The 26,245-nt window shown below is 32.5% G+C and overlaps 2 protein-coding genes across 2 annotated transcripts; both read left to right on the top strand.

Moving 5' to 3' along the window:
• The first annotated feature begins 1,478 nt into the window (after window positions 1-1,478).
• Window positions 1,479-7,301, top strand: LOC135840804 (uncharacterized). The gene is made up of 7 exons (XM_065357503.1): window positions 1,479-1,687; window positions 2,136-2,384; window positions 3,267-4,119; window positions 5,153-5,283; window positions 6,100-6,222; window positions 6,867-6,970; window positions 7,158-7,301. Exons 2-7 carry the CDS (start codon window positions 2,309-2,311, stop codon window positions 7,296-7,298), a joined length of 1,428 nt encoding a protein of 475 aa, XP_065213575.1. The 5' UTR covers window positions 1,479-1,687; window positions 2,136-2,308; the 3' UTR covers window positions 7,299-7,301.
• Window positions 7,302-10,059: 2,758 nt separating this feature from the next.
• On the top strand, window positions 10,060-24,260 carry LOC135839859 (proclotting enzyme). The gene is made up of 10 exons (XM_065356090.1): window positions 10,060-10,386; window positions 14,974-15,030; window positions 17,848-18,042; window positions 18,269-18,672; window positions 18,827-19,152; window positions 20,078-20,223; window positions 21,546-21,738; window positions 22,382-22,659; window positions 22,827-22,966; window positions 23,283-24,260. Exons 1-10 carry the CDS (start codon window positions 10,359-10,361, stop codon window positions 23,436-23,438), a joined length of 1,923 nt encoding a protein of 640 aa, XP_065212162.1. The 5' UTR covers window positions 10,060-10,358; the 3' UTR covers window positions 23,439-24,260.
• Window positions 24,261-26,245: the final 1,985 nt, after the last annotated feature.

Genomic DNA, 26,245 nt, shown 5'->3' with positions numbered 1-26,245 from the left:
CCAAAACTTGCTTTTTTTTCTTCAAAATACATATATGTTCTGTCAGTTTTTTTGTATTTTCAATAGAAAAAAGGAATAAAAATGGAAAATTTTTAGGATTTTTATTTTAAACAAAAAAAAAACAGTTTGTTTTGTTTTTTTACTAAAAAAATAAAAATAAAAAATGTTTTTTCCGAACTTGGCTACACCTACATTTAAGAACTGTTTTTTATGATAATCACCTACCGAGAACGATATTTTGCAAGGGAGCCATGAACTTGGTCACGCTCATCTGGGTATGGTACATACTTTATAACAGATAAATGCATTTGTTTCAAAAACAAATTCGATCAACGTGAAATTTCAAAGAGTATCTACCTACCTACCTACCAAAGTACTTATGCAGCTGTTGGAGGAAAGATGATTAAAATTTTTATTTTTGAGATGTACTCGTATCATACGAACTCGCTGTGCCTGCAGCCCAGGTAATAACCATGTCTCTATTGAAAAATTATTTCGAGCCCAACGCATTTCTAAGCACAGTTTTTCCACTAATTAGACGCTATTGTGAGAGAGTAAAGTGTGTAAAGAGAATATTTACCGTTTAAAGATCACTGTATTCAATGTTATTAATCAACGTTTTTCAAGATTTCGTAGAAGAAAGGGGATATACGCAGGTAACTATGGTCATATGTTTCAAAAAAGGTCATTGCATTGTAGGTACGTTCTTACATAGGTATTATCATTGTAATTTTCAATTTACCGGTAGGTATTTACATTAATGATCAACTTAAAGTTGTGACTGAGGAGAGAATTTTATTTCAAGTTAGAAATAATAAATTCGAATGCGCATACAGCCACAGGTACGTATGTACTTACGTATTGGCAATTGCCTCTGATTACGAATGCTTATATAGGTACTTGGGCAATTGTAATTCCATATTCAAATCTCCATCTATGTAAGTAAAGTATAGCTAATCAAGCATAAGTAGTTAATAGGGGTTACGAGATCAGTCAGTCTGTACCTGAAATGAGCGTTGATGGTCATACTTGGCCTTTTTTCGTGAAATTTTTTGTCAAATAAAAAAGCCAAAAGTTGACTGCAGAACAGCTCAAAATATCCATAAATCAATTTGAGAACTTGAAAATTGAATATTTTACGAGTACCTATATTCAGCTTGCTGCCTCTGCTAAATCAACTTCTGATTCTATGAACCTAATTTCAGCAATAAAAAAATTCACAGAATTCAAAATATGAAATGCAATCCTCAAAATTCCGGATTCACTGTTCATGTATAGATGCTTTTTAATTTTTTTTGCCTAGGCTGAAAAAATCTCATTTCTCTCTGTATTGGTGCTTCAATCAGTAAAGTTGAAAAAATCTCAACATTCAGTAATGGCTTTGGACTGAAATGAATATGTGTAGGTTGCTTGATTCAACTGTTATTTCATCCGATGGCAACACTGCTGAGCATAGTCGAACATATGCATATTAGCAAAGTTTTAAGTTGAATATTGAAAGAACAAAAAGCATGTAACAGTTATATTTAAATTCCATCACGAATGTTTCAACTTGAAAAATAGGTATTAAATATTGCAATGTTCGGTGTACATTCATTGCCATGCAATTTTACGGTAACAAAACAGTAAAAAAATGTTTCTTGTGGCGATATCAAGACCGCAAAATATCAAATTTTTGAAAATTTAGGTAAGTTTGATTATTATTTTATTTTTTTAACAGTATTTTTTTTTCGTAAATATTATAAGGTTACCTCTAATGCTAGATATTCGCTGACAGTATATGAAATTAAAAATCTTAATTTGGAATCAAAATTTAAATATGAATGCAGTGCATTCGCAATGTGTGAAAATAAGAATCGAAGATAAAAAATCAAGTAGTTAAGATGCCATAGGTATGTCATTTTAACACCTAGCTGGGTACATAATCATTTACTAATTCAATGGACTATAGACTGGATGAATTAAAAATTCATGGGTATATTTTCTCACCAGTTACCCATTAATTTAATGCTTTTCAACGAATCACATTCATATTTTATTATACACGTGCTTAGGTACATATTATTTGTTATAAAAACCTATGTCATGTTGCGTGCTGTGTAACTAATGAAATATTTATGCCTGTGCAATTTTAGATACCTACCTATTTTGCTGGTCATCATTCACTGGCCACCGTTTTGAGCAAATACCTATTACCCATCTAGTCATCAGCAAAACACCTTTTCTTCAAACCACCTGTTTTTGAGGAAGCTTTGAATGACGTGTTGACATCCAAGTCTTTGAATATTATAGTCAACATCGACTGATTATGTTGAAGATCTTAACGTGGATTGTATTCATTATTCAGATAATAACTACACCATGCTTCCCTTCCATTCGAAGAGGTAATGAAAATTATACCTTCATATAAATTTAAGCTTATCAATTCTTTTATTCCATGAATGTTTTTTTGGTCGTCATTATTCAACATTGATTTGCTGATTTACCCAACACAATTTTTTCTATCGTTTTTCGAAAAATCATAAAATTTTCATTCAGTAAATTTTGTTTAAAAAAAAAATATGTTCCTATCTTGGTTTTCCATCACACCTTAAATAACTTTTATTATTGGATATAACCGGGTACGACTGAAAAAAAAAACATTAGATGAACAAGTTGCCTATCCTTGAAATTTAAGGGGCAACCGAGCTTCGAGGAAAAAATTGAGAAAAACGTGTTTTTGACCATTGGAATGGGAAGTACTCGTACTTCAGAAAATAAACAAATTTTGTGATTATGAATTTGTTTATTTTCTAAAGTACTACCCATTCCAATGGTCAAAAATACGTTTTTCTTAATTTTTTCCTCGAAGCTCAGTTGCCTCTTAAATTTCAAAGATAGGCAACTTGTTCATCTAGCGTTTTTTTCAGTCGTTCCCGGTTATATACCTATGTATCCAAATCTGTAGTTTTGAACATCCACTCACCAGACACCCTGTGAAACCCTAATTTGAAATCAAGGTAGATATTAATCAGGAAGAAATGAGACCTACCGTTGTTTATCAGATTATTTATAGGTGATTACGTATCTTTTATGATACCGAATAGGTACCTACAAAACATTATTACCTACGTTCTTAATAAATAGGTACCTAAAATTATCAGCAATGAGATTTTCTCTCAAATCATATTTTCTATCACATCAGCCCTTTTTGTGAGTCCAGATTTCCCAACTATGACACTTCGTAGCTTTAATTTTAACAATTTAATTCATATTTAATAACGCAGGAATTCTGGCAATTACTGGAATATCAACTTGTGGTCAAGGTGACGGTTACTGCTTAGTAGATGTTGATTGTTTATCGGGCGAAGATTTTTCACCAGATCCCATAGGACATTGCGACAGGCTGAAAGCAATATATTCATCATCGAGTTCCTTTTCTTGCTGTCGTTTAGTATCGAACAATGAAAGTAAAATTGCAACAACAACGAAGCACGCAGACACAACTACCATTACTGCGATACGATCTAGCATGGTTGAAAAAATTGATAACTTGTCTAACGACGTAAAACAAGAGAAATCGTTTCGTTTAAGTAACGGTTTAAGCGATTTAACGCGACAGGATGCATCGTTTTCCGCCAAAAATATTCATTATGAACTCGAACTTGAGTCCTACGACAATGACACCGCATTCGTCGAGAATAATGCTCGAATGCTAAAACCTTCAGACGTTATGAAGTCATCAATAACACCGATGATGATATTGAGTAATATGAACGATTCTAACGGTAATATTAGCGAGCATCGTAGAATGATATGGTCTGACGACGAAGATTCGCAGACTAATAACAAAATGACATCATCTTTAAATACCTCTAATAACCATTCTATTTGCATCGGGCTTGGGCAAATTGTAGTCCCAGCAGACATGAAGAATAAAAATTTGAACTCATCTGACGAACGTTTATTAAATTATGGCAAAGATGAGCCGGATACGTGTTTGAATATTACCAGTAGCTTTCAGAATGATAAAAAATGCGTCAATGTTTGGAAGTTCATCAATGCTAAGGGAGTTCTTTTGTGTTTTGGAGCATTACTAAATCCCGTATGGTTGATAACTTCAGCTTCGTGTGTCACAAAGTAAGTTTGTAAAGTGCTTAATATTAGCTAATTTTTTGAATTTGTACCTATTTGGGGGGAGGATTAGGTAGGTAAGTACATGGATGGTTTTGAAGTTTTATGATTAGGTGTTGATTTTTGGGGCAAAAATATGAAAAAAATTAATCATAATATTGTCTCAATAAAGTAATAAGCTTTACTCAGTCATCCTAGTTCATTTTCAAATTTATTGTGATCCCATTTTGAAAATTTGTCTGATGCAAAGAAGATAAAAATGTTTCACCGATGCAATTTTTCCAAATTTTTAAACCGTAGCTTGCAAATTTCGCATTCGTCATGAAAAGTAGGACCCTAATTTTGAAGTTCAAAGTAAAGCTTTTCAAATTTTAAATCGGTGTTGATTTTCAAAGTCTAGGTATAGAGACACCTGATTGCTCTAGGCATACGTAGCTCAAATTAGTCAAATTTTTCGAATGCAAAATTCCATGTAATTTTATGATTTTTCATTGATTTAATTGAGTCAAGATACTTTTGGTGCTTTTGTTCCTTTCTTCTTCCATCTACCTTGCGCTCATATTTTCACACCTAATTTGAAAATGAGCTGATACTTATTTACGTACCTATCTATATTAAATATTAGGTAATTATTATTTTTAAAAATGATGCCATTGGGATAAAAATAACTTTTTTGAGCTAGCTAGGTAGGTATAATACAATTGTATGTACTTGTGGTTGATTGATTATAGATGAAAATCACGAGAAATAATCAATTAGAAAAACCCATCCACGAATGTCTGAGGTTTTTTTATGCATATCAATAGGCAGATACGATGCATACGTGTACTTATCTATGTACATAAACGATGTCCTTGTACTCATTAATTTTTCTATGAACTGATGGTGTGGCAAATTTGATAGCTACTTCGTTAGTCTATATTAAATTTGCAAAATATTCAACTCGGTAGCACATAAATGAGTACAAATTAGGCGATAAGGTAAACTACCTACATAGTAGGTACATATGTACAATCATGATGGTATTGAATTGTTGCAGGATTTTCAAAGAAACTCTCGACTCGGTGCTCGTAACTAATACGAAAGAGAAAAATAGAGTGTATGGAATATCAAATGTCATTGTTCATGAAAACTACGCCATGCACGAAAGAGCTGATGCGAATAATATAGGTAGGTACCGTCAATGGGGGTGAATTTAAAATTTCAACTTTCTCATCTTTGCTGCTTTTCAGCAGCAGTACCTACCTAAGTACATACAATATTGCAAAACTGATACCACAGTTCGATCGAAGAAAGTTCAATTATCTTTGTTCAGTGATTTAAGCTTTCAGAGCTTCATTCAGTTTCGTTCCAAAAAGTATTTAAAAATGCCAATGACAGTTTTCGTCAAAAAAAAAAAAAAAAAAAAAAAAAGGAATTTTAATCGATTATCGGGCATTTATCATCATCAATACCAAACTGTTCGATATAAATCAACTTTCAAAGTCACCTCATTTCTAGGGTATAACTATATGAAACCATAGATTATTGGATCTGGTTCGTCCAATTTTGATGATTGAACATTTCTGTTTGCGCCATTTTGTAGAGTTCATGACAAAATAATTTTTTTCAGTCAGTTTCGCCACTATTCACAAATGAACAAAAACGAAAAAAATTTTAAGTCACCCCCATTGACGGAATGCTACGTAGGTAAAGGTAAACTATTGATATTTTATTATTCGATTACAAAACTGAACTGAACGTCCCTTCAGTTAGAGGGTGCGACGTAGAGAAGGGTCACATAAATTTCAACAGGGTTTCTACTTGAAAGAGTCTTCTTGGGATATAAAGTAAAAATAAACGCTTCGAACTCTTTTTGGAGCCAAATAATGTGTACAAGTTTTAACCCCTCAAATAAAATGTGACATTATGAAGCATTTTTGAATACCTACCTACCTTCTATTAAAATTTTCAATATTCGTCTACGTATCTATTTTTATTTTAAAGGATTAGTGAGTCTGAATAAATTCGTGACAGGAGGATGTTTTGGTTGCTTGCCTATTCAAGACTCGACTCATTTGGATAAAATCTGTTCCATTTACGAAGATCATGGAAATTCAAGTAATGAAAGTAAGTATGTGTATGATTTTATAATCATCTAGATCTGTATGTTATAAAAGCCCGATGAAAATTGATAAGATTGATATTTTACGATTGTCACCTATATATAAACAGACTGTAGGGTACCTGGTCGAGGAAATGTTGAACATTTGATGAGTGTATATAAGTAATAAATGATCTCTACCTATCCATAGGCAATCTATACTCGAAAAATTATTCTTTCAGTTTCCAATAATTAAGTTTCAAGACAAATTACTTTTTATTGTTGAGGTGACAAGAAAATAACTTTTCATTTTATAAAAGAAGAGATTTTTAACCTCAAATATCTATGGTATAGGTGTCAGTTTTCTCATTTGTTCATCGATATAGAAACGTCTGGATACCTATCCATCTCATTTCTATGTTTATAAGAGTAATTAAACCGATTAATATAACCGCATAGATTCAACTCGCTTGACAAAATTTCGATCATTTAAATTTTATGCACTTTCACGCATCACGCGCTAGATCTACGTTATGGATCAATGATAATTATACTCACAATAGATCAAATAATATACCTGTAGAATAATTATAAATACGCGATAACGTTCGCAAATTAATAACCAGTTTAATTACTGTTTTTACTACCTATCTATATATTTTTTTTCCAGAAAAATTAATACCAAAGTGCCAAGACAAACTAAAAGCCTTAAGTATCGATTCAAAAATGTATTTATCGGTGTTTTGCTCGTCGCAGAGAGAATCTGTCAACATGGTACGTGTTCTTAACTCGCATATAATTTCCTGCAATGTAATTTTATATGCACAATTATCTATGCTTACCTCACCTTATTTAGATGCCAATTATATAATTGTTACTCATAGTCATATATGTAGGTACTACGTGTATAAAGGTAAAGAAATCATATTGACTATATACTTGATCATTTATTTCTGTGCAGAAAACTAGATCCGGGAATGTTTGGTGCAATAATACGTTGGTAGGTATTGAAACAGCGAAAAACCAGGAAGACTTTCGAATTTTCACCCCAATTAATGAATTTTCTGATTGGATTTTGCGAAATATACAATTGTACTCGTGATAACTTTTTTCAGCTTTTAACCCATGAATATTACATCACGTCCTTTTTTTCGTTTTTTTGTTGTACTACCTACCAAGTGGATAGGTACATCAAAATGTGGAAATATATCCTATGCTAACATCTATACGGCGAATGCACTGTTAAATTCAAACTCGACAAATTGATTGATTTATTGCCGTAGAAATATCCTTTTGCCGGAATGGTTTTATTTTTCGTTATCTATTCCATCTCGATCGAACTGAAAGCTTTGTATTTGGTTAAATAGCATTGTTTATGGTGTTGTTTTGTCTAGGTAGATAGGTACTTCTTTTTTTGAAAAAGTTTGCTATTGTAGGTAGGTAGTGAGATTTTAAACCCAATCGGTAGAAACACTTCTGAACTGGACAAAAATAAAAGGGGCAACTTAAAATACCTTTTTCTAAGATTTTAAGAGCTGCAGAATTTCTTTTTTTAACTTCGTATTGCCGATTGAGATTCTTCTCTGGTTGAGATGGTTCCAGTTTTAGTTTTCCATTTTAATCATAGGGTATCTGACGGGGTTCAATTCTTCACGTAAGCATTCAAATGTGAGATACTTACAGTAGGTACACAGTACCATAGATCTTTTGATTTTGTGTAACTTTTCGTTAAATCTGTCTAGATCTTCAACAGGCACAGCAGCAAATATTATTCTCGCCTCCTTCATAAAAAATGAACTCGTCGTGACAAAATTTGTCGAATTAGGTACTTACAACTTTTTTGTTGAAATTTCTCAATGAATCTTGAAAGCTGAACTATCGTTGATAATAATTAATAATTCATCATTTTTATTTCAAGCTCCTCATTTTTATTCCATTTCATTTCTATGTCGTGAAATCGGAGCCTGTCGCGGCAAATAGTCTGATTTGCAAGTTGTTACATTTTTTAGTAAAAATGGCCCAAAAAACCTGAAAATTTTATTCTCTTTTTTTTCGATCATCGAATTTCAGCCAGATACCTATACCTCAGGAGTGATTTTTGACACAGATTTACAGTTTATAAAACAATACATAACTCTAATTATATTGAACATTAAACGACCAAGTTTGTGGAAAAGAATAGTATAGTTTTCGATTTAAGAATGACTGAACGAAACTCAAATCCGCTATTTCAAATGTTCTGTGTTTTAGTTTTTCTTTAAAATTTTTAAATTTTCAAGTTGATAATTACATGTTTAAAAAATTGAAAAAAAAATAATTTTTTAACCTCGTTTTCCTTTTTAAAAAACTCGTTTTTTTAGCTTTTTTGAGAAAAAAAATAATTCTTCAAAATTGAACGAATGTTATAATATTCTTATGCCTTCGTGGATAATTAGGTGATATTTAGCCCGTAGGACACTTACCCCTGTGATCTAATACGCGAAAAGGTAACAACATTATACAAAATATGCACGTCTATGTACTTTTACACCTTTATTCATCCCTTATCGGGATGTTCACATACACAACACAATTATATAAAAAGACACAAATAAGATGAGGATAAAACCTCTTAAACCATAGTCAGCCTCAGAATTATCATAAATGGGACAATTTTTTCATTGCTTCTTTCAAAGAGTAAGTATTCAAAATAATGCACACACGTCTCATGGCCTAATTTTCAAAATTATACTCGTATCTACTTACCCATTAAAAAAAATTGTAAGTCGAAATGAGGTTTACTGTAGAGGGTACTCCATAACTCTGGATGGAATCTGCAGGTAAGTAATCCAGCAGCTGCACAGCTTTCATGCAAGTGCGAAAATTTTACACTTTAATAAAAGTTGAATAAAAAAATAAAGTTTACCTAAACGTTTCAAAATGTTGAATATTCTGAACATCTCGGCATCATTGAGTTTTGTGTGTAAATATATCTATACGTAAGTAGATATGTTTTTTTTTCAACGCTCTTTAACAGAAACTTGGTTTTTGCATTTTTTTCAACGTTGACAGTTTTTTTGCTTTTTGTTTTTGTAAAATTGGTCGCAACTTCTCGTTTGCATACTTAAATGTAGCACATGTTGCCGATGAGCACAATCTGTGTAGCATGAAGAACTAGGGAGATTTCAAGGAAATGCAAAATGAAGATAGAAGGGGATTATGCTCAACTTTGGATTTTTAAAACTCCAACCTCACAAACCAACTAACCCCCCCCCCTCGACTTTACATGTGTAATAATATTGTAATTATAAAGATCCAAAAAAAACTTTTTGTTTGCATTATTTTCATGCCATAAGGAGAAAATTCAAATTTTTGTTTAGAACAGGTTCAGAGCTTTTTTGCTAGATATTTTAACAATTATTGTTGTAACAAGTCTAAAAAATCATTTTAAGATCCAAAAAATAAACATAGGACCTACCTATAATAAAAATAAAACATTAAGTATGCATCAACTTTTCTCAAAAACGATGAAAAATAAGGGTGAAGGCTTGATTTTGATTTTTTATCTGAAATAGGTACCTACCTATACCTAATACATAGAATGAAGAAATCATAAAATTTGAACAATACAATCACCTACACGTGGTAGGGCTATTCTACACCGATACGTTTAAATTTATATGTACCAATGGGTAGCCTACGTTTTGTAGTATTACAACTGGTTTTTTTCATTACCTCTGTCGCATCCTTGTGTTTAGAGGTGTTCACGTCGGTTTGGTACCTACGTCCTTAGCTGAATTTGAATAAAAAAATGTCAACAAACGGGGTTGCATCTAGTACCACTATATATACCTGTATCAAATAAACCGTAAAGTATACGAGTGGGAAGCGGGAGAGAGATTCACTTTCTTTCGTAAGGACGCAATATAGGTCAATGTGTGGTTATTGTTGGTTGAGCTCGTGAACATTAAGAGCCTCCTTCTGAGGCTAGACTAGACGGTCGGATTCTCGGATTGTAAACAACACAATCTATCTTACGACTGTTCCAAGAGTTTAATCGAAGAGTTGACGTTTAATAATGTGAATAAGTGCGTTTTGGTGCGATTGTATTATTTCGAATACGTAGTAATGATTCACGGAATGTGTTTGCAAATTTATTCGTTACTTGTTTATTATTAATAATATGTGCTCGAAATATGCCATCATTTTTGGTTCGTATCTGTTATTTATTTTCTTTGTTTCGTGTATAGCTACCTATAGTACATACCTACCTATGCGGCGTTTTTGATGTTTCACTTTACACGTGTTTATTTGATAAAATATCAACAGGCAGATACCTTCGAAGGGATTCTTTTTGATGACTACTTTTTTTTCTTTATGCATTTTCAAATAGGAATATACAGGTACTACTTATGTACTATAGAGAAACGTATCTATGTAATTGTTTTTCTCTGAAATTCTTTACTTACTTCCGTGTTTTTTGAATAAACTATGCTTTCTTTTGTTTTCTGAAGATCACATATAAATCGATCATTTATTTATCGTTTTATCACGCCAACTTGAAAAGCTCTTATCAGTAAATATTTCTTGATTTGGAAATACGCATCTAGATGCATTCGAACAGGTACCTGTGAGGGATACTGTGAATTCTTTGATAGAAAATAGGTACATACCTACTTAAATTTTGTACGAATGTTTCATGAAGATGATATCCTGGTATGTACAAATATTTTTGCTCTACATCGCTAGCGATCCCAAAAAAAATCAGGTACCTATTTTAAAAGATACCTAATTTTCATGTGTAAAATTTAATAGGATTTGCTTGTTTTAAAAGCACAACACAGCGCATTTTCTATTGTTTTTTTACCTTGACATTTTACTTACTTGGAAAAAGTAACATGTAGGTGTATTTAATGATAATAAACATTAAAGAGCGAAAGGGCCACTCACCATAGTTAACGTATATACATTATATGTATCGTCGTACGTCTTCTATGAAATTCCGTCCACGGTGAATTGTTATCCGTTGTAACGTAAGTGCTAAAGAAAGTGAAATTTTCTCGGCTACATTATTTAAATAAAGTACGTGGGTATTTCTTTACCTACCCAGAGACTGTCTCTACTGATTTTGGTACTTATTCAAACGAATTGCTGACTAAAATTAAATTGTTTGTAACTATAGCGTATCTTCTTTATTTTCGTCTAAGGTGTGCTTTTACAAAATTCAACAATCGCTCAAAATATTGTATAATGTTACAAATTTCTCTTAGGTAGGTAGGTAGGTAGGTAGGTATCGTTACTCTGGAGATATTATTTTTTCTTTTCCAGTGCTGAGAAAACTTGCCTACTAAATAATTCACGTAATCCATTCTATTGGGCGGTACAGGGTGTCTAGAATAGTAGGTACAAGGTACAGACACCTATCGGACACTCTGAGATGCCTATGTGATATTTTTGTGCTTGAAACTATAAGTTGGTAGAATTGAATAAATATAAATTATTTAATACTATTTACTATTCGTTGTTTTTTCCATCTTTAAAATGTCGGAAAAAGAGACTCCGTGTTTCTGTGTTTGTGCTCCAGGTCCATTGCGACATGTAGGTGCACAGCAAAATCATTTTACAAGGTTTTTCTTACTCGTATGTGATCCTCATCAGAGTACTAGCTTTCTTTTCAGATCTTCTCCCCAAAACTAGGCATTAAGGGGAATAAAAGTAATAGTTTACTTTATATCCAGATCCCTTTAACCAAAGTATTTCATTCAATTTTAGGATTGCCTTTATTTAAGAAGTATCTGGATCAAAAAAGCTTACCTAACAATCCACTTTTTGGTTTTTCCCGTTGTTTTGAATGGACTAATGCAATCATAATGCCACCATTATTGAAATTTTTTAGAGAAAAATTCAAATTATAGGTACAGCCAGCATCTCCAAGACGTGAAACAAACAGAAAGGGTCACCAACCAGAAAAAATGAAAAAAAAAAAACTTTTGTACCTAATAAAATTAAGAATTTATCAATTTGGAAATTGAGCTAAAAATCTTCAAAATAATGATAAAATAGGTAGTCTATAAAAAAATTGACTTCGAAGTTCGAATACTTACGAATCTGATTCTGAATTGAACCTCCGGATTTGGCAAAATCCGCGTAATTTTCGACGATGTGAACTAGGTAATCCAAATCCGGCTCCGTTTCATTTTGAAATCCATTACGTAATCCAAATAGGTACGTATTATTAACGGATTCCAAACAAATTCATTTCGGATTCGGATTTAAAATTTTTATTGTTCATTAATATCCGCTTATATAATTACACTTACAAGTAAGTACCTAATTGAGTGGGTAACAAATAAATCACTCTTAATTACAAACAAAATGAAAGTAATTAACAAATGATTCCGTATCGTGCAAATTAAATGAAACTTTGCGATGAGAAAATTTATTGACACTTTTAATTTCTATTTTCATGAAAAAAATATTTTTGAAAGATCGATTGTACAAATATGAACATAACTGGTGAAAACTGTATAATTCAAAATACTTCAAAATCTTTTGGAATTTTTCAAAAAGGTTGAAGAAAGCTGACTACCTACCTGAGTAAAACTTCAGCGAAATACAATTTTATTCATTTCAAAATTTTCAGTTTTTTTTTTAAATTTTAAAAATAAAGCATAGTTACCTACTACCACTACCTTATACTTTCGTGTACTTACTTACAAAAATTACCGTCTGTAAATTCAATTCTTACATAATTATGTCAAATTATTAAAAACTGAAAAAATGTCCAATTCCCAACATATTTTTTCGGACATTAAGTATAGGTAAGTTTTTTTGAATTCTATGTGTAAGCATTGAGCTATTTTTCCCTAAGCAAGAAACACATATCCGTAATTTAAAACTTTCCTTAGAAAGGAGACTTTATATCCACATTTTTGCGCCGAAAGTTTGTTCAAAATTCGTGTAACGCTGGTCCTTGAAAAAAAATCTGTCGAATTGTTAGCATTATATCAGAGTTTTGGAAAAAATGCCAGAGTTATTGACACAATGTCAGACTTTTGAAAACTAAAACGATAAATTTCTGATATTTCGATATTATATCAGACTTTTTCAAATCTTTGAAAAAAAAACTGATAAGTAAGTAAGATGAAGATGACTTTTGAAAACTTGGAAAAAAATAGGCCAATTTCCCATTATTATAACATTTTGTCAGCCTTTTGAAACTTGAAAAAAATCTCAATTAATTCTTGACATGAAGCAAAAAACATATCCATGATTTAAAATTTTCCTTGCAGAGGAGACTTTACCTCCATTTTTACCTTGCTTATTTCTAACGACTAACCAATGACCAGGAAAAATTATGATTAAATAGTAGACCGGACTGAATCTCTCAAGATTCACTTAATGCTTACTCGTATTTGTAAAGAATAGACGCATTTTAGAATAAAATAAACAAAATGGTGGTATTACAGTACAGATTTATTTGACGAGAACCGAACCGTGAGCTATATGATCATTGAAAATCGATTTGTAGGTATGAATAAAGCGCTTTGAATAAGTTAGGTATACATGCACAGATATAAATTCATCATTTTACGACAACCTTACATTATAATACGTTCACGTCTGTTCGTCGAACCCTAAAAAGTAATAGGTACCTAGGTAGATATATCTAGACAAAATGAATTGTTATGTTTGGTACCTACCTCTAGGATCTAGCGCGCATTTCTTTCATTTCAGTTAGGTACTTAAAATGTCTTATTTTCCACTATTTTTTTTTCTCTCTATCGTCTTCTATTTTCATCTCTTCTCTCGCATCATTTCCATCGCCATCGTCATTATTAAGTATTATTATAAAATTAATCGAGCGTAAAGTGACCTGTCACGTGCTGAAGCAGTTGTCGTTATTATACGTGTAGTTACTGAAATCTTTATATAAGACAATAGACCGTTTAAAAGTGCTATACATTTTACTATAAATCTAACTACAAGTTTATACCCATTGCAGGTAGAAATAGAGTTACTCGATGGTTGCTGCTTAACACAAAAATTTCCTTAGCTACAGGTTGTTCACCTGTAATAATCGAACAGCACTCCAACACTCCAACACTCGAATATCTCTGTCCATTCCTTCTATTTCTATACTCGCCTTATATTCGTTGGTTAGGTAACAAAGAACATGGCAAACTGAATTGTTTAAAAAATTATCGATAATAATGTTAAAAGATTGGTACTGTAGGTATGCGTTACGAATACTAGGTTTAAAAATTATCTTAACGGGTTTACCTAAAAACAAACGGTTTTGTTCAAATTTAACGGTGTTATCTTTTCTGATTTTATTTTATGCTTTCATTGTACCTATCTATTGATGGAACAGTTCATCCAATTTATTCTTGGTAAAAAGTAATATAGATAACCCGATACGTATTTCGAATCATTACCTACTTTAACATTTATATGTACCTACCTACAATTGCTTTGCTCAGGTCAGGTTCTCCTAGAATATCGCCAATATCGGAGTACCCCTGCTGGATATTTCTAAGATTTGAAAAAATTGGCGATACCGAGCAGGTGAATTTAAACATTGCCCAAATCTTTTCGATTCGATCCACTTATTTTTTCAACTCAAGAATCAGCGATGATGCATGATTTTATTGGAGACCCTATAGTTAGATATCTGCTAGTTTATTTTCGTTTGTGCTTATCAAATTTTACTTCATGGTAGCTAGATAAATATTACACATATCACACAGTTTTTAAAAAAAAAATTAATGTTCAACTTTTCTGTTTCTATATTTCAGGTATTGTTTGGATTCATGTAGTCAGTTTTCCTATCATTGTTACCTCGCAATCTTATGGTAAGTGCCAATTTCCATCAACATTACGAACTATAGTGATGAAAAATAACCCCCGTGTAACATGTCATATCAAATATTGAATTCTCCAGACTCCGAACAGCGCTTACTTACTTATTTTAATGAACCAATTTTCCATAATCATAAAATTTCAATATTCACAATTGGTGAGCTTAACATCAAAGTGTCGAGAACCAACTTCTCGATCGAATTCAAATAAAGCTAAGAAAATAAAATTCAGTTCAGTTGATTGGAATAAAAAGGAGAAATTTTCTTTCTCGTATACAAAATTTCAGTTTGAAAAACAGGTTGTTTTTGCTCCAGAAGCGAGTAGAGTGAAAAAAAATGTCAGTTGAATACCTACTTACTAATCCCTGAAGCCATCTCAAAGCTCTCGACCCATCCCAGCTTTTCATTTCCAAGTCAGCAATCACTCTCAGAGTTTCATGACTTGAGAGAAAATTCAGTTTTACTTCATCTAGGTACTGTATAGGACAAACGAAACAACCTATCAACTTGAAATTAGGCACCCAAAAGCAACATTTTTCATTGTTTCTAAATACGAGTAGCATTTGATTCATTTTTGTAGCGCGATTAAGATTCGATCTGGAAGACAGATGCCTGAAATTTTGTAGACCCATTTTGTTCCTCCTAGTCCTAATACATATTTTCCCGCCAAAAATATGCGGTTGATTGTATCAAATTATAACCAGCAGGTGTGCAAATCTATAAAATTCGCGTGGAAAAAATTGATTTCTGCGAAATTTGATCATGTAACTGTGTGACACAGCGAATAATGGACCATTTTTCAAATCATTGATTTTCAATAGAACGACTTGACCAGACAAGACGACAAATTATCCATAGATATCACAATTTTTTACTCAGTGGTTATGGTACTTAATATCTACCTATCTATTTCATCACAATACATAATACGAGTAGATGCCCATATAACATACAAAAGTGCAGTTATGGAAAACCAAGTCATCATTTTAAAGATACAAGTACATACCTACCTATACCTATAAAAATAGGCTACAGGACATCACACCGAACGCTTACAACATTTATGTACCTCTACCTATCAGCATGTAACCAATTTTCTTTGTTGTTTGATATTATGAAATACCTCCAGCGAGTCTTACGACTAACAAGAGCTTTGATTATGTATCTTTGTACGACATGATGTCATTCCAAGATGACGTGATCTTCAGGTATTGAACCCTTGTGCATAAATAAAAAAAATACTTCGTTTCGATGCATTAATGTGTTCGATAGAAAAAGAGGTAAAAACCAACATGATGCACGCTCGTGCTTGTAAAATCGCGTAATCAAGTAAACGAAAACTTTCGCTTTTGGTGACGGAAGAATCCGGGTCATTGTCGTTTTGATGATTCAGTTTTCGGGCGTCGATTGCTTACCTAATACTTCTAATACACAGAAATGACCCGGTATTACCCATATGATGCGCTAATCGCGACCACAGCCAGCTGGAGAAAGTATCTAAAGGTCGTCTGTTTCTTCCTTGTCAACGCATCTCTCTCTCTCTCTTTCTTTCTTTCTTCCTTCCTTCCTTCGCAAGTACCTACGAGTAGGTACTATAAATCTAGCGTTGTTCGCTTGTCAGTTAGGTACTGCAGCAGCTACGTACTATTCTTATACACACTTGGCTTTGCTAACATTATATTTCACTTTTATTTTTATTATTTATTCAGATTGGTTTATTTCGCGTGTCAATTCTGTAATGTACGGGTATCATTTTATTATTACCTATGTTTAAATTGAGATGAAAACACGCAAGTTGTTTGTTGTTGTAGTTGTTTATTTTTTATGATCGAAGGTATCTCCTTCTATTACCTGCCGGCTCACATGTTTACCCATCAATTACTTCCCTAAAATTGACTTCGGGGTGGTTACTCGATTGCATATCCACCAGATTTCATCATTTTGGCATAGATTTGGCACACGAATTAGCGTAAGCTTGAAAGAACCCTTTGGCAATTATAAACGACTGAAACCTTGGGACGGTTTGAACTGATAAAATGTCAATATTTTCATACTTTTGAAAATCACCACATTGCAGGAAAATTGAAACTTCGCCAAAATCTGTATCAGGAAATAATGACCGTGAAAAAAATGTATTTTTTTTCAAAACACGCGAAGGAAACCATTTTTTAAAAAAAATGAATGCTCACGAACATGGTATGATTTTGGACCCTTTTCATCCATTTGGGGTCATGTTATGCCCCTCCAAAAAATGACCTTTCTGTAATTTTCAACTTTGACCCTCCCCACTCCAGAGGTCAACTCTAGCTCCCAAAAGAATCCCATTCCCCAATTTTGACTTCATTTTATCAATTAGAACAGGTTACAAGTCCCAAGTCATAAAATGTAAAATTATTAAAATCACGTCACTTTGAGGGGTCGTAGCGCCACCCCCCTTGAGGCTAGGGAGTTGGTCGATACCTCATTTGATAGGTACTGGAGAGGAGATGAAAATGATCACTGAGCTCATTTTACTCAAAATTCAATATTTCAAGAGTTCTTGACGAAAAACTGATCTTGGGGGGCTCTGATCCACTGGGGGGAGGGGGTTAGCTCGTGGGGTAGGAGCGGGGACTTTTAGTATGTTGTTCAGCATACCACCCTAACAATTTTCACCAAAAAAACTTTTGGTCCCAATTATGTTATGTTTGGGTCAAATTGCATTTTGACTGGGCTTATAGAGTGGATTTTTGGATTCTCGTGCTTGAAATCAATTACGTAATCGAAAAATTTGAGATTTCAATAGATTAATCCAAGTACTTTTCTTCACAGACTTTTTTAATGACTGGTCACCATCATTTTTCAATCATGATACTGAGAATATATTATCCGCACCACACTATCGATTACCTCACTCAACGACACGAAATCGTAGGCCGATTCGACAGTTGATTTTTCCAGATTCACGAGAGACTACAAATGATTTTAAATTCAGAAATCCTACAAATGTACAATCATTCAATTCAGGTAAGGATATTGTAGGTGTAAAATGAGATTTTTGTGATGATCAGAGGACGGATTCTTTCATAAATTTTTTTCCGTCCTTTTGACGTTTTTATCCAATATTCCTACATACGAGTATACGATGTAGATATAGGTAGCTTTTTTTAAAGGTCTGGTGATGACTTGTTGCTCTCTAAGATTGAACGTGTGTAGGAAAGTAAATCGTTTTTATACGCTTATTTTTTGATAGATAGTCCCGAGCGATCATCAGACAATAATGGCAATCAATGGGCATACAGTTTACCCCATTCATTGATAAATGTAACCGATGAAGAAAAAATAACAGAGTATACGAGCGCAAGGAGGCCAAAACTAACTGTCGGATTTGCCCAAGACTTAGGCATACCTAATGAATCACCCAGCATTCAAGGATACAGTTTTACAGATCCTGCTTTCGCTACATACGCCGCTAAGACTGCTCCAGACCAAAGTTCTCGTGGATTATCTCCCGAAGCTATTTCTAAAATAACTGAAACTCTAGGCGCAATAAATACCGTTGGAAGATACCTCGTTAATTACACAAGAGGTGCTGCTTCACCTAGCGATCTTTTTGCCAACAATAATGTCGTTGATCAAGCAGCAACAGCTCATGTTGTAAGTTTAAAACTTTCAGTAGAGATGTACCTATTTCTTGATCAAGGTTTACAAAGGCATTCGGCAAACAAAAAGTCATGCTTAGGTACTTGATCCTTTGAATATGACAGATGCATAATTGATGACTTGTGTATTTTTTTTTTTTTTTTTACAGCCTAAACCGAACGAAGACTTACCTAAAGCAATTTATACTATAAGTAAAAATGTGCTCGGTCGTAACATGACCGACACAATAGCTCCAATAGTCAAGGGTGCTTTACCACCCCTCGTAACTTTAACCTCTGGAAAAGTGGTTATCCCCGAGTCGAGCGAAGGAATCACTCGACCTTGTACGACACCGGACGGTATTTACGGAAACTGTGAAGATCTTAGCAACTGTCCGCAATTACTTTTGAATCTAAGTCATCTACGACAGTCTATTTGTTTCAAGAGTTTGTTCGTACCAGGTGTATGCTGTCCTCGAAAAGCAATCACTGAGACGTAAGTGTTCATGTATGTTTTTGAATGATATTTATTCATATTTTCATTTGATCTGTAACCCAGTTGGTAGGTATACATATGTACTTATTTAGAGAAAAGTAAACACTGGTAAATAAGGCACATGCGTGACTTGAGTTAGGACAATAGATTTATGAATGGTACCTAGTACCTACCTACCTATCTAAAATCACGACTTACATTTGTTTCGGCGATACATTCGATAAAGATAAATCTATCGTTTGATATAAAAATTACAGGCTAAAGCAATACGTCACCAACGCAACAATTAACTTGTTATAAACATAGATAGATACCAGTGATTTTTTGTTTTCTCTTTATTCTAATTTTACATATTAAATTTATAAAAAAAAGTAAAAATTTTTAGTAATGTTTTGAAACGTCAGCATAAAATACCTAACGCTAGTTAGCTAGGTACCTACTACTTAGTTTATTAGACGGTTGATACGTTCAAAAAATAGGTACTGTTTGTGTACAGCTAAGCTTATTATTATTATATTAGATAATGCGTATAGTGACGGGAAGAAAGTTGTTGAATTAAATTCATGGCTGGGATGATTAAAAAGACAAGTTTATAATGAAGGTGAGAGTAATCCGTTAGGTTCTTATGTTTATACGCCCGTTTTGTCTGATATAAGTAAGCGTATTTACGCGCGGAACGCTACGTCATGGATGTGAACGGAAGTGAATAATTACATCATAATATCGATGCAAAAATAAAACTATAAAAAAAAAAAGAATGATATTAAAAAAGAGTATTAAGACCATGATTTTTTCACTAGTCAAGTCGATCATCTTTCATCCATTTTATTATTGATAAGAAGTAGATACACGTGCCTGTAGGAAATTTTGTACTTGTGAAAAGTTCCCTTTTGAAGATTTAAATAACGTATAAACAATTTTTCAGAGTAACAAATGATAAACCAAAACCTGAAGTGCAAGTAACAAGCCTGGCTACTACCACCAGAAGGCCTTTAATTCTTACAACAAATACCAAACCTCAGCTGATCGCAGTACCAACAACACCCTATCCTATTACAAGTACAAGTGAAGGTGAGTTAAGAAAATTATTTCGTTGTGAAAGTTGCTTAGAAATAAGCAAATGGAAAAAAACGAGGAAATGCGGTTCTCGATTATCACATTGAATAGATTTATATTACTCATCTAGATTATCAACGTTCATCGTGTTTCATGCACATCTGATATCTAGACAGCTAGTACAAAAAAAAAGGGAAATTGTTCTTTTTTCAGTGTTATTTTCTTCAACATTACAAAAAATTACTTATGAGAAAATTTAGTAATTGAACAGTACATATATCGAATAGACTAGAAAATTCTAAGAGGGTTAAAGTTCAAAAATCAAAATTTCGCTTCCTACAGTTCGTTCGTCACATTCAAATTTTACCATGCGTTTATATTTGCCTAACCCTCACATTTGAAGGGGATGGTGCTTTGAAGTTTTTGTTGCTTCGTATGTACTTTTGTGCGTAATTTTTGATGAAAATTAAAAAAAGTAGGTACCTATTGAGTGACTCATGAGGATAAAAATCATGAAAAAGCAAAATTATAATGTCTGACAACTCAGTGACGATTGTGAGACTCGTCGAGTTCGTTGTATCAAAAAAGTAAAGGCTCATTATAATGGTAATTGAAAAACATAAAATAAAATAATTGAAAAGTTCATCTGCCGTTTTTCAATGAAACCATTTATAATCAGTAATTGAAATTTCTGTGATTTTTCATTGAAAAGTTGGAATTTTCAACTTTTCAATTACTTTTGCTAGTTTTTCAATTACCATTATAAAAGAGCCTTAAAATTAAACTCTAAATGAGCTCTATCAAAACAGAAAAAACCGACGAAATTCATGGAGTGTGTATATTGAATGTTTCATAAAATTTTAAATAGTATAGTCGTAGATTGCATATAAATTTGAAAATTTAGTTTTCCCAAAGTAGAGTTGTACCTAGGTACTTTAACGTTTATAAGCTTTTTAAAATCAGATTTTTAATCTCCTTTCAATGCTGTTCTAAAGTTCTCCAACACATTTATCGTCCATTCCAATTTTAATCAATTTAATTTTATGTAGGTAAGGCTTTAAAGTTGATTATGAAACAAAATTTGGAGCAATACAAAAAAAAGGATCTTTTTCCCAGAAATAGTTTGCCTGGATAAGGCAATTTTCTGGTGAATTTTACAACTCGGATCAGAAACGTTCAATAAAAACTTTTATCTAATTCTGAGATTTTTTTTCTGTTTCGATCAATATAGATGGTAAATACCTTTTTTTAGAGCTGTGACAACAAATCGAATTTCACTTTTGAGATCGCCGAAATGTTTGCAATTTCACTTGCTAATATATATTTTTTTTTTTCAGATTGTGGTCTTCCTCAAGTAGAAAAATTCCGCGTGGTTGGAGGAGATGAATCATTACCGGGTCGGTGGCCGTGGATGGCAGCTATATTTTTGCACGGAAGTAGACGGACTGAATTTTGGTGTGGAGGTGCTCTAATAGGACCGAAACACATTTTGACTGCGGCTCATTGCACCAGAGATTCTAGGCAAAGACCGTAAGCAAATTTTATCACGTACTTACCTATATCTTCAGAATACGATGTATAATTAGATAGGTACCTACTCACAATTCTTTGAATACAAGTTCGTTGACAGTATTGTTGTGCTTCTTGTTAAAATTATTTTTAAAATTACAATAATTCGAAAAATTCAATGGTAGATATACGTAGATAAGCCATCATGTAGGTGATAAATTTCTATTTGAAGATTTGTTGAAATTTCTAATTTAATGTGTCATGTATCTATTAGTGAGGGCGTTACTCTTTACACTACTAGGATTTCGTTCAAACCAACTTCTTTTTCAATTTTTGCATTTCTAATTACAATAGCACTATTTATGTCCAGTTTAGAACTCTGTCTTCCTACGTGAAATTGAAAAAAGTAGCTTTACTGAAGTATTCAATAAATTACCTACTCAAAACACCGTATATTTTGCTTTGAAAATACATACCTATGAGTCATGTGCGAGTAAGTTCACATAGACGAACATTCACCATAACTGTATGTAGGCTGATCAGCGTGAAAAAAATATGCAAAATTCATAGTTGCCATATTTCAAGATATTATGTTAGGTACTTTCTTTTACTAATTATTTTCTTTTATTCACTCATCGCTGTTTTATTTCAATGTTTTGTTCAGTTTCAACGCTCATCAATTTACTGTTAGACTCGGTGATGTCGATTTAAGAAGAGACGACGAACCATCCTCTCCCGAAACTTATTACGTAACCGACGTCAGAGCACATCCAAGATTTAGCAGAGTTGGCTTCTACAATGATATCGCAGTTTTAGTTTTAGATCGAAAAGTCAAAAAGAATAAATATACCATTCCATTGTGCTTACCGTCAGTTTCCCTAAAAGCAGAAAAATTTATCGGCCAAAAACCTACTGTTGTTGGATGGGGAACAACGTATTACGGTAGGCTATAAAATTTTTCTGATTTTAATTATCTTACGTTTATTCTATTAATTCGCAATCTACGCGAAATTGTGCCTTTCTTCAATTGTTATCGTCTTTATACGTATCATTAGACAGCTATTGTGTAATTGTATCAAGACAATGATTTTAATTTTTAATGCGGACAGGTGGAAAAGAAAGTACGGTACAAAGACAAGTTGAATTACCTGTATGGAAAAATGAAGATTGCGATAAAACGTACTTTCAACCAATAACCGAAAATTTCATTTGTGCTGGTTTAAAAGAAGGAGGCAAAGATGCTTGCCAGGTTTGTTATTATTTTAAAAATTTAAATTTAAATTAATGTTGATTTGTTTTTTCGAAGACCATCGCATAAAAGAGCATCAAGTTAGTATATTATGTGTGTTGTATACATACGAGTACAAAGAAATAATCTTGGAACTAAAACCAAAAAAAAAAAAAAAAAAAAAAAATGGTTTTCAAATACTAATGTAGTAGAATTAGGTAGGGTACCTAAATTATATGGTACTCAGACCTACCATATATCGTTTTTTTTTATATGTATCTCGTATCCACAGGCTTCGTAATTACCTACGTCAATAAATTAATATTATGCTTTTTAGGGCGATTCTGGAGGACCATTAATGTTACGAAGAGATGGACGTTGGGTTCAAATTGGTATTGTGTCATTTGGTAATAAATGTGGAGAACCAGGCTATCCTGGAGTGTATACCAGAGTTACTCAGTATTTAGATTGGATCCAGGAAAATTTAGTATGAAAACAACGTTCATATGTGCCATTTGTTATTGTCATCTAGCACATTTTACCTTTAACAACGCTGATAAAATGAAAAGCCTTTTTTTGAAGTAACTTAAAAAAAAACATTATTTATATTATTGGCTACAATTTTGATGGGTTTTCTCATATTTATGCCGCGTTTTAAATCTTTCGAATGATTTCAAAATAAACAATTGGCTTTCTAATTACTAAAAATAAGGAAGATTTTTAGTGTCTTGAAAAAGGCCTACATTAGTAGTACCTCAACCGCTACGAAGAGTCATACGTAGGCCTACCTTATTTGAACTATATAATAATTTTGACATAGGCTGTGTGCAATTGCAAACTCTTTTTCTTTTTTTTAAAGTGTATCTATAGAAAACTATTTAACAGAGCATTCCATAAAGTAAAAAAAAATACTATTATAATTTAATAAAAATACATGAAACGAAAACAACTTTTTTTTTAGGTTTGTTATTTGGGAAACTTTTAGTTGAGCAAAAATACCTCGAGGAGATGAAAAGACATGCTGCGTGTTTTTCTCCTGTTTTGGTCTTTTTTCAAATTTATTCGAGTAGCTCTGACAAAATAAAGCTACAAACGAAATACTTGCTTTTTTTAATCTTCTGGAGTTGATTTACATAGGTACCTTCCTACCATCCTACTTACCTACCTACCTGTGTATCTGCCTTCTGCATATTTTATAAACATATTAATTAAACCTAAAATTAACATTTTTGTACTTTTTTAAAAGAAGTTTCATACAATTTTTGAAAGTTTTTGCATTTACGTGTAATTGAAAATACATATTTATTTCGTCAAATTTACGTTATCATTGTTTACTGTCTCGAGTACTTACTTTTATTCAGCTCAATATTTTAAATTTTATGAAATAGGTACTATATGAGCAACGACCGACCTTAGAAACAATGAAGCACAACGTGTGTGTGTGAATAGCTGCAGGGTTAATGATATGATCATTGAATCATCAATGATCATGTATACAAAACCTACCTGTGAACTTTACGTGTGTCCTATTTTTATTTATAACTTACATGTATTTGTACGTAGACAACCGACATATCTCTTATCGTTAGATAGACCTTGTATGCAGTTTGAAATGAATTTATCCGTTTAATAATAATTTCATTTTTGGCCTGAGCATCGAAAAAATAATCAATGAACTTGAATTATTTTGAGGACCTGTTTTAAAATGTATCCACGTATATGTTACGAATAATGTACTTTTACAATTAACTATAAGTGATTTACTGATAGTGAAATATCGCTGCAAAAATAAATCTAATGGGAAAGGAGGAGGGTCGAGGATTACATTCTTATGATAAATTCCAAATTTTCATAATAAAAAATCAATCTAGCTTTCTTCGTTCAAATTGTTTCGAATTTAAAGAAATATGTACCCAGGGGAAAAAACTCAAAATACTCTTGTACGTATTCTGACAAAATCAGTAAAAAAAAAAAACTCCTGAAGCACCTGACTACCCGCGCATTCATGAGGGAGTGATAAACGTTGCCTACTTAGCGTACGCGAAGGGGTTAGCATATCATAGTTGATTCTAGCTAAACTTTTTCGAAACACAGTTCTTCAAAAAATTCAAAAAACGTCTTGCCTCAATACTTACTTACATCTCTGACAAAATTATAATTTTTGCTGATAATTTAAACATTTACTTTTTCAAAATACTTATATGTACTGAGGTAGGTTGAGTGCTTATCGCCACCACACAGCCCATAAGGAAGATATTATTCTAGTTGAAACAGATTCTAACTGAGGAAAGGAAAATTGAAGGAATACATAAAAATACTCCATCAGATTAAATTTCGGTGGATGAGTGAATTTGACTATTTTTTATTTGACCTATTTGGGATGTGGTTACACCTTCCTCATCTTCGACTCTTAAAATTAATATTGGTGATGATTTCAAATCATTAAAAAAAATTATCGTAAAACATGGCCCAAATTAAGCTCGTCAGATTAGCTTCAAAATCAAATAAGCTGTCTTTGTTATCACGTCGATCAATTTGAGCTCAATTTTAAAAAATATTTTCTTCTGCTTCAAATTAATATTTTAGAAATCCACACGTCCGTTGGAGGCTCTAGAATTAGCTTAAAAGGACCACCAATCAATTGGAAGGCTTTGAAATGGCGTATAAATTGAATTTTAGCTCTTTACGTTACACTTTCGTGAACGACTTGGTCATCTATTCATTTCCTCAAGACAATAATCGCTGGAGAAAATTTTGGATTTCAACTGCTAAAAACAGATTTTATAAATTATGAGCCCAAATGGTTTGAAATTTTATGTAGTTTTTGCAAATTTGAGCATTGATACTTTCAACTTCTGCATATGAGGCTTGTTTTAGAAAAATAAATTTAAAAAAAAAACTGAACATCCAGATCAGTATTTCTGTTCTTAAAGCTTAATAGAAACTTCCACAGTCAGCTGAAAAATTTTCAATCTTATTTCCTTACCTACCTACCCAATTTCACAAAACAGACGAAAACGAATAAAACATTTTTCATCGTCAATAAAAATTTCTTCGGGAATAAAAATTCAAATAAAATACTCACGAGTGTATTTTTATGATTTCCTATAATTTACATAAATACGAACATCTACATACAATACCTCGGTTGGTGAAAAATTATAATAGATCCCTACCAATTTTTTCCTTTTAATATTCGCGACGACTTCATAGTTGGTAAACTTGTAACTGAATTCAGAGAAGTGAGAAGATGCTATACATAATTTATACGTGTTAAAATTAAAACTGGTTTTTTAAATA

Source organism: Planococcus citri, chromosome 3 (genome assembly GCF_950023065.1).
Source record: "Planococcus citri chromosome 3, ihPlaCitr1.1, whole genome shotgun sequence".
Lineage (NCBI taxonomy): Eukaryota > Metazoa > Arthropoda > Insecta > Hemiptera > Pseudococcidae > Planococcus > Planococcus citri.
Note: the sequence above shows the minus strand (reverse complement) of the source record. Positions and strands in the feature narration are given on the sequence as shown.

Excerpts from the sequence above, each read along its gene's own strand:
- LOC135840804 (XM_065357503.1), top strand. The coding sequence starts at position 2,309 with ATGTTGAAGATCTTAACGTGGATTGTATTCATTATTCAGATAATAACT. Across the intron at positions 4,120-5,152 it reads TCAGCTTCGTGTGTCACAAA|GATTTTCAAAGAAACTCTCG; the intron begins GTAAGTTTGTAA and ends GAATTGTTGCAG. Across the intron at positions 5,284-6,099 it reads AGCTGATGCGAATAATATAG|GATTAGTGAGTCTGAATAAA; the intron begins GTAGGTACCGTC and ends TTTATTTTAAAG.
- LOC135839859 (XM_065356090.1), top strand. The coding sequence starts at position 10,359 with ATGTGCTCGAAATATGCCATCATTTTTG. Across the intron at positions 21,739-22,381 it reads AGAGATTCTAGGCAAAGACC|TTTCAACGCTCATCAATTTA; the intron begins GTAAGCAAATTT and ends TGTTTTGTTCAG. Across the intron at positions 22,967-23,282 it reads GAGGCAAAGATGCTTGCCAG|GGCGATTCTGGAGGACCATT; the intron begins GTTTGTTATTAT and ends TATGCTTTTTAG.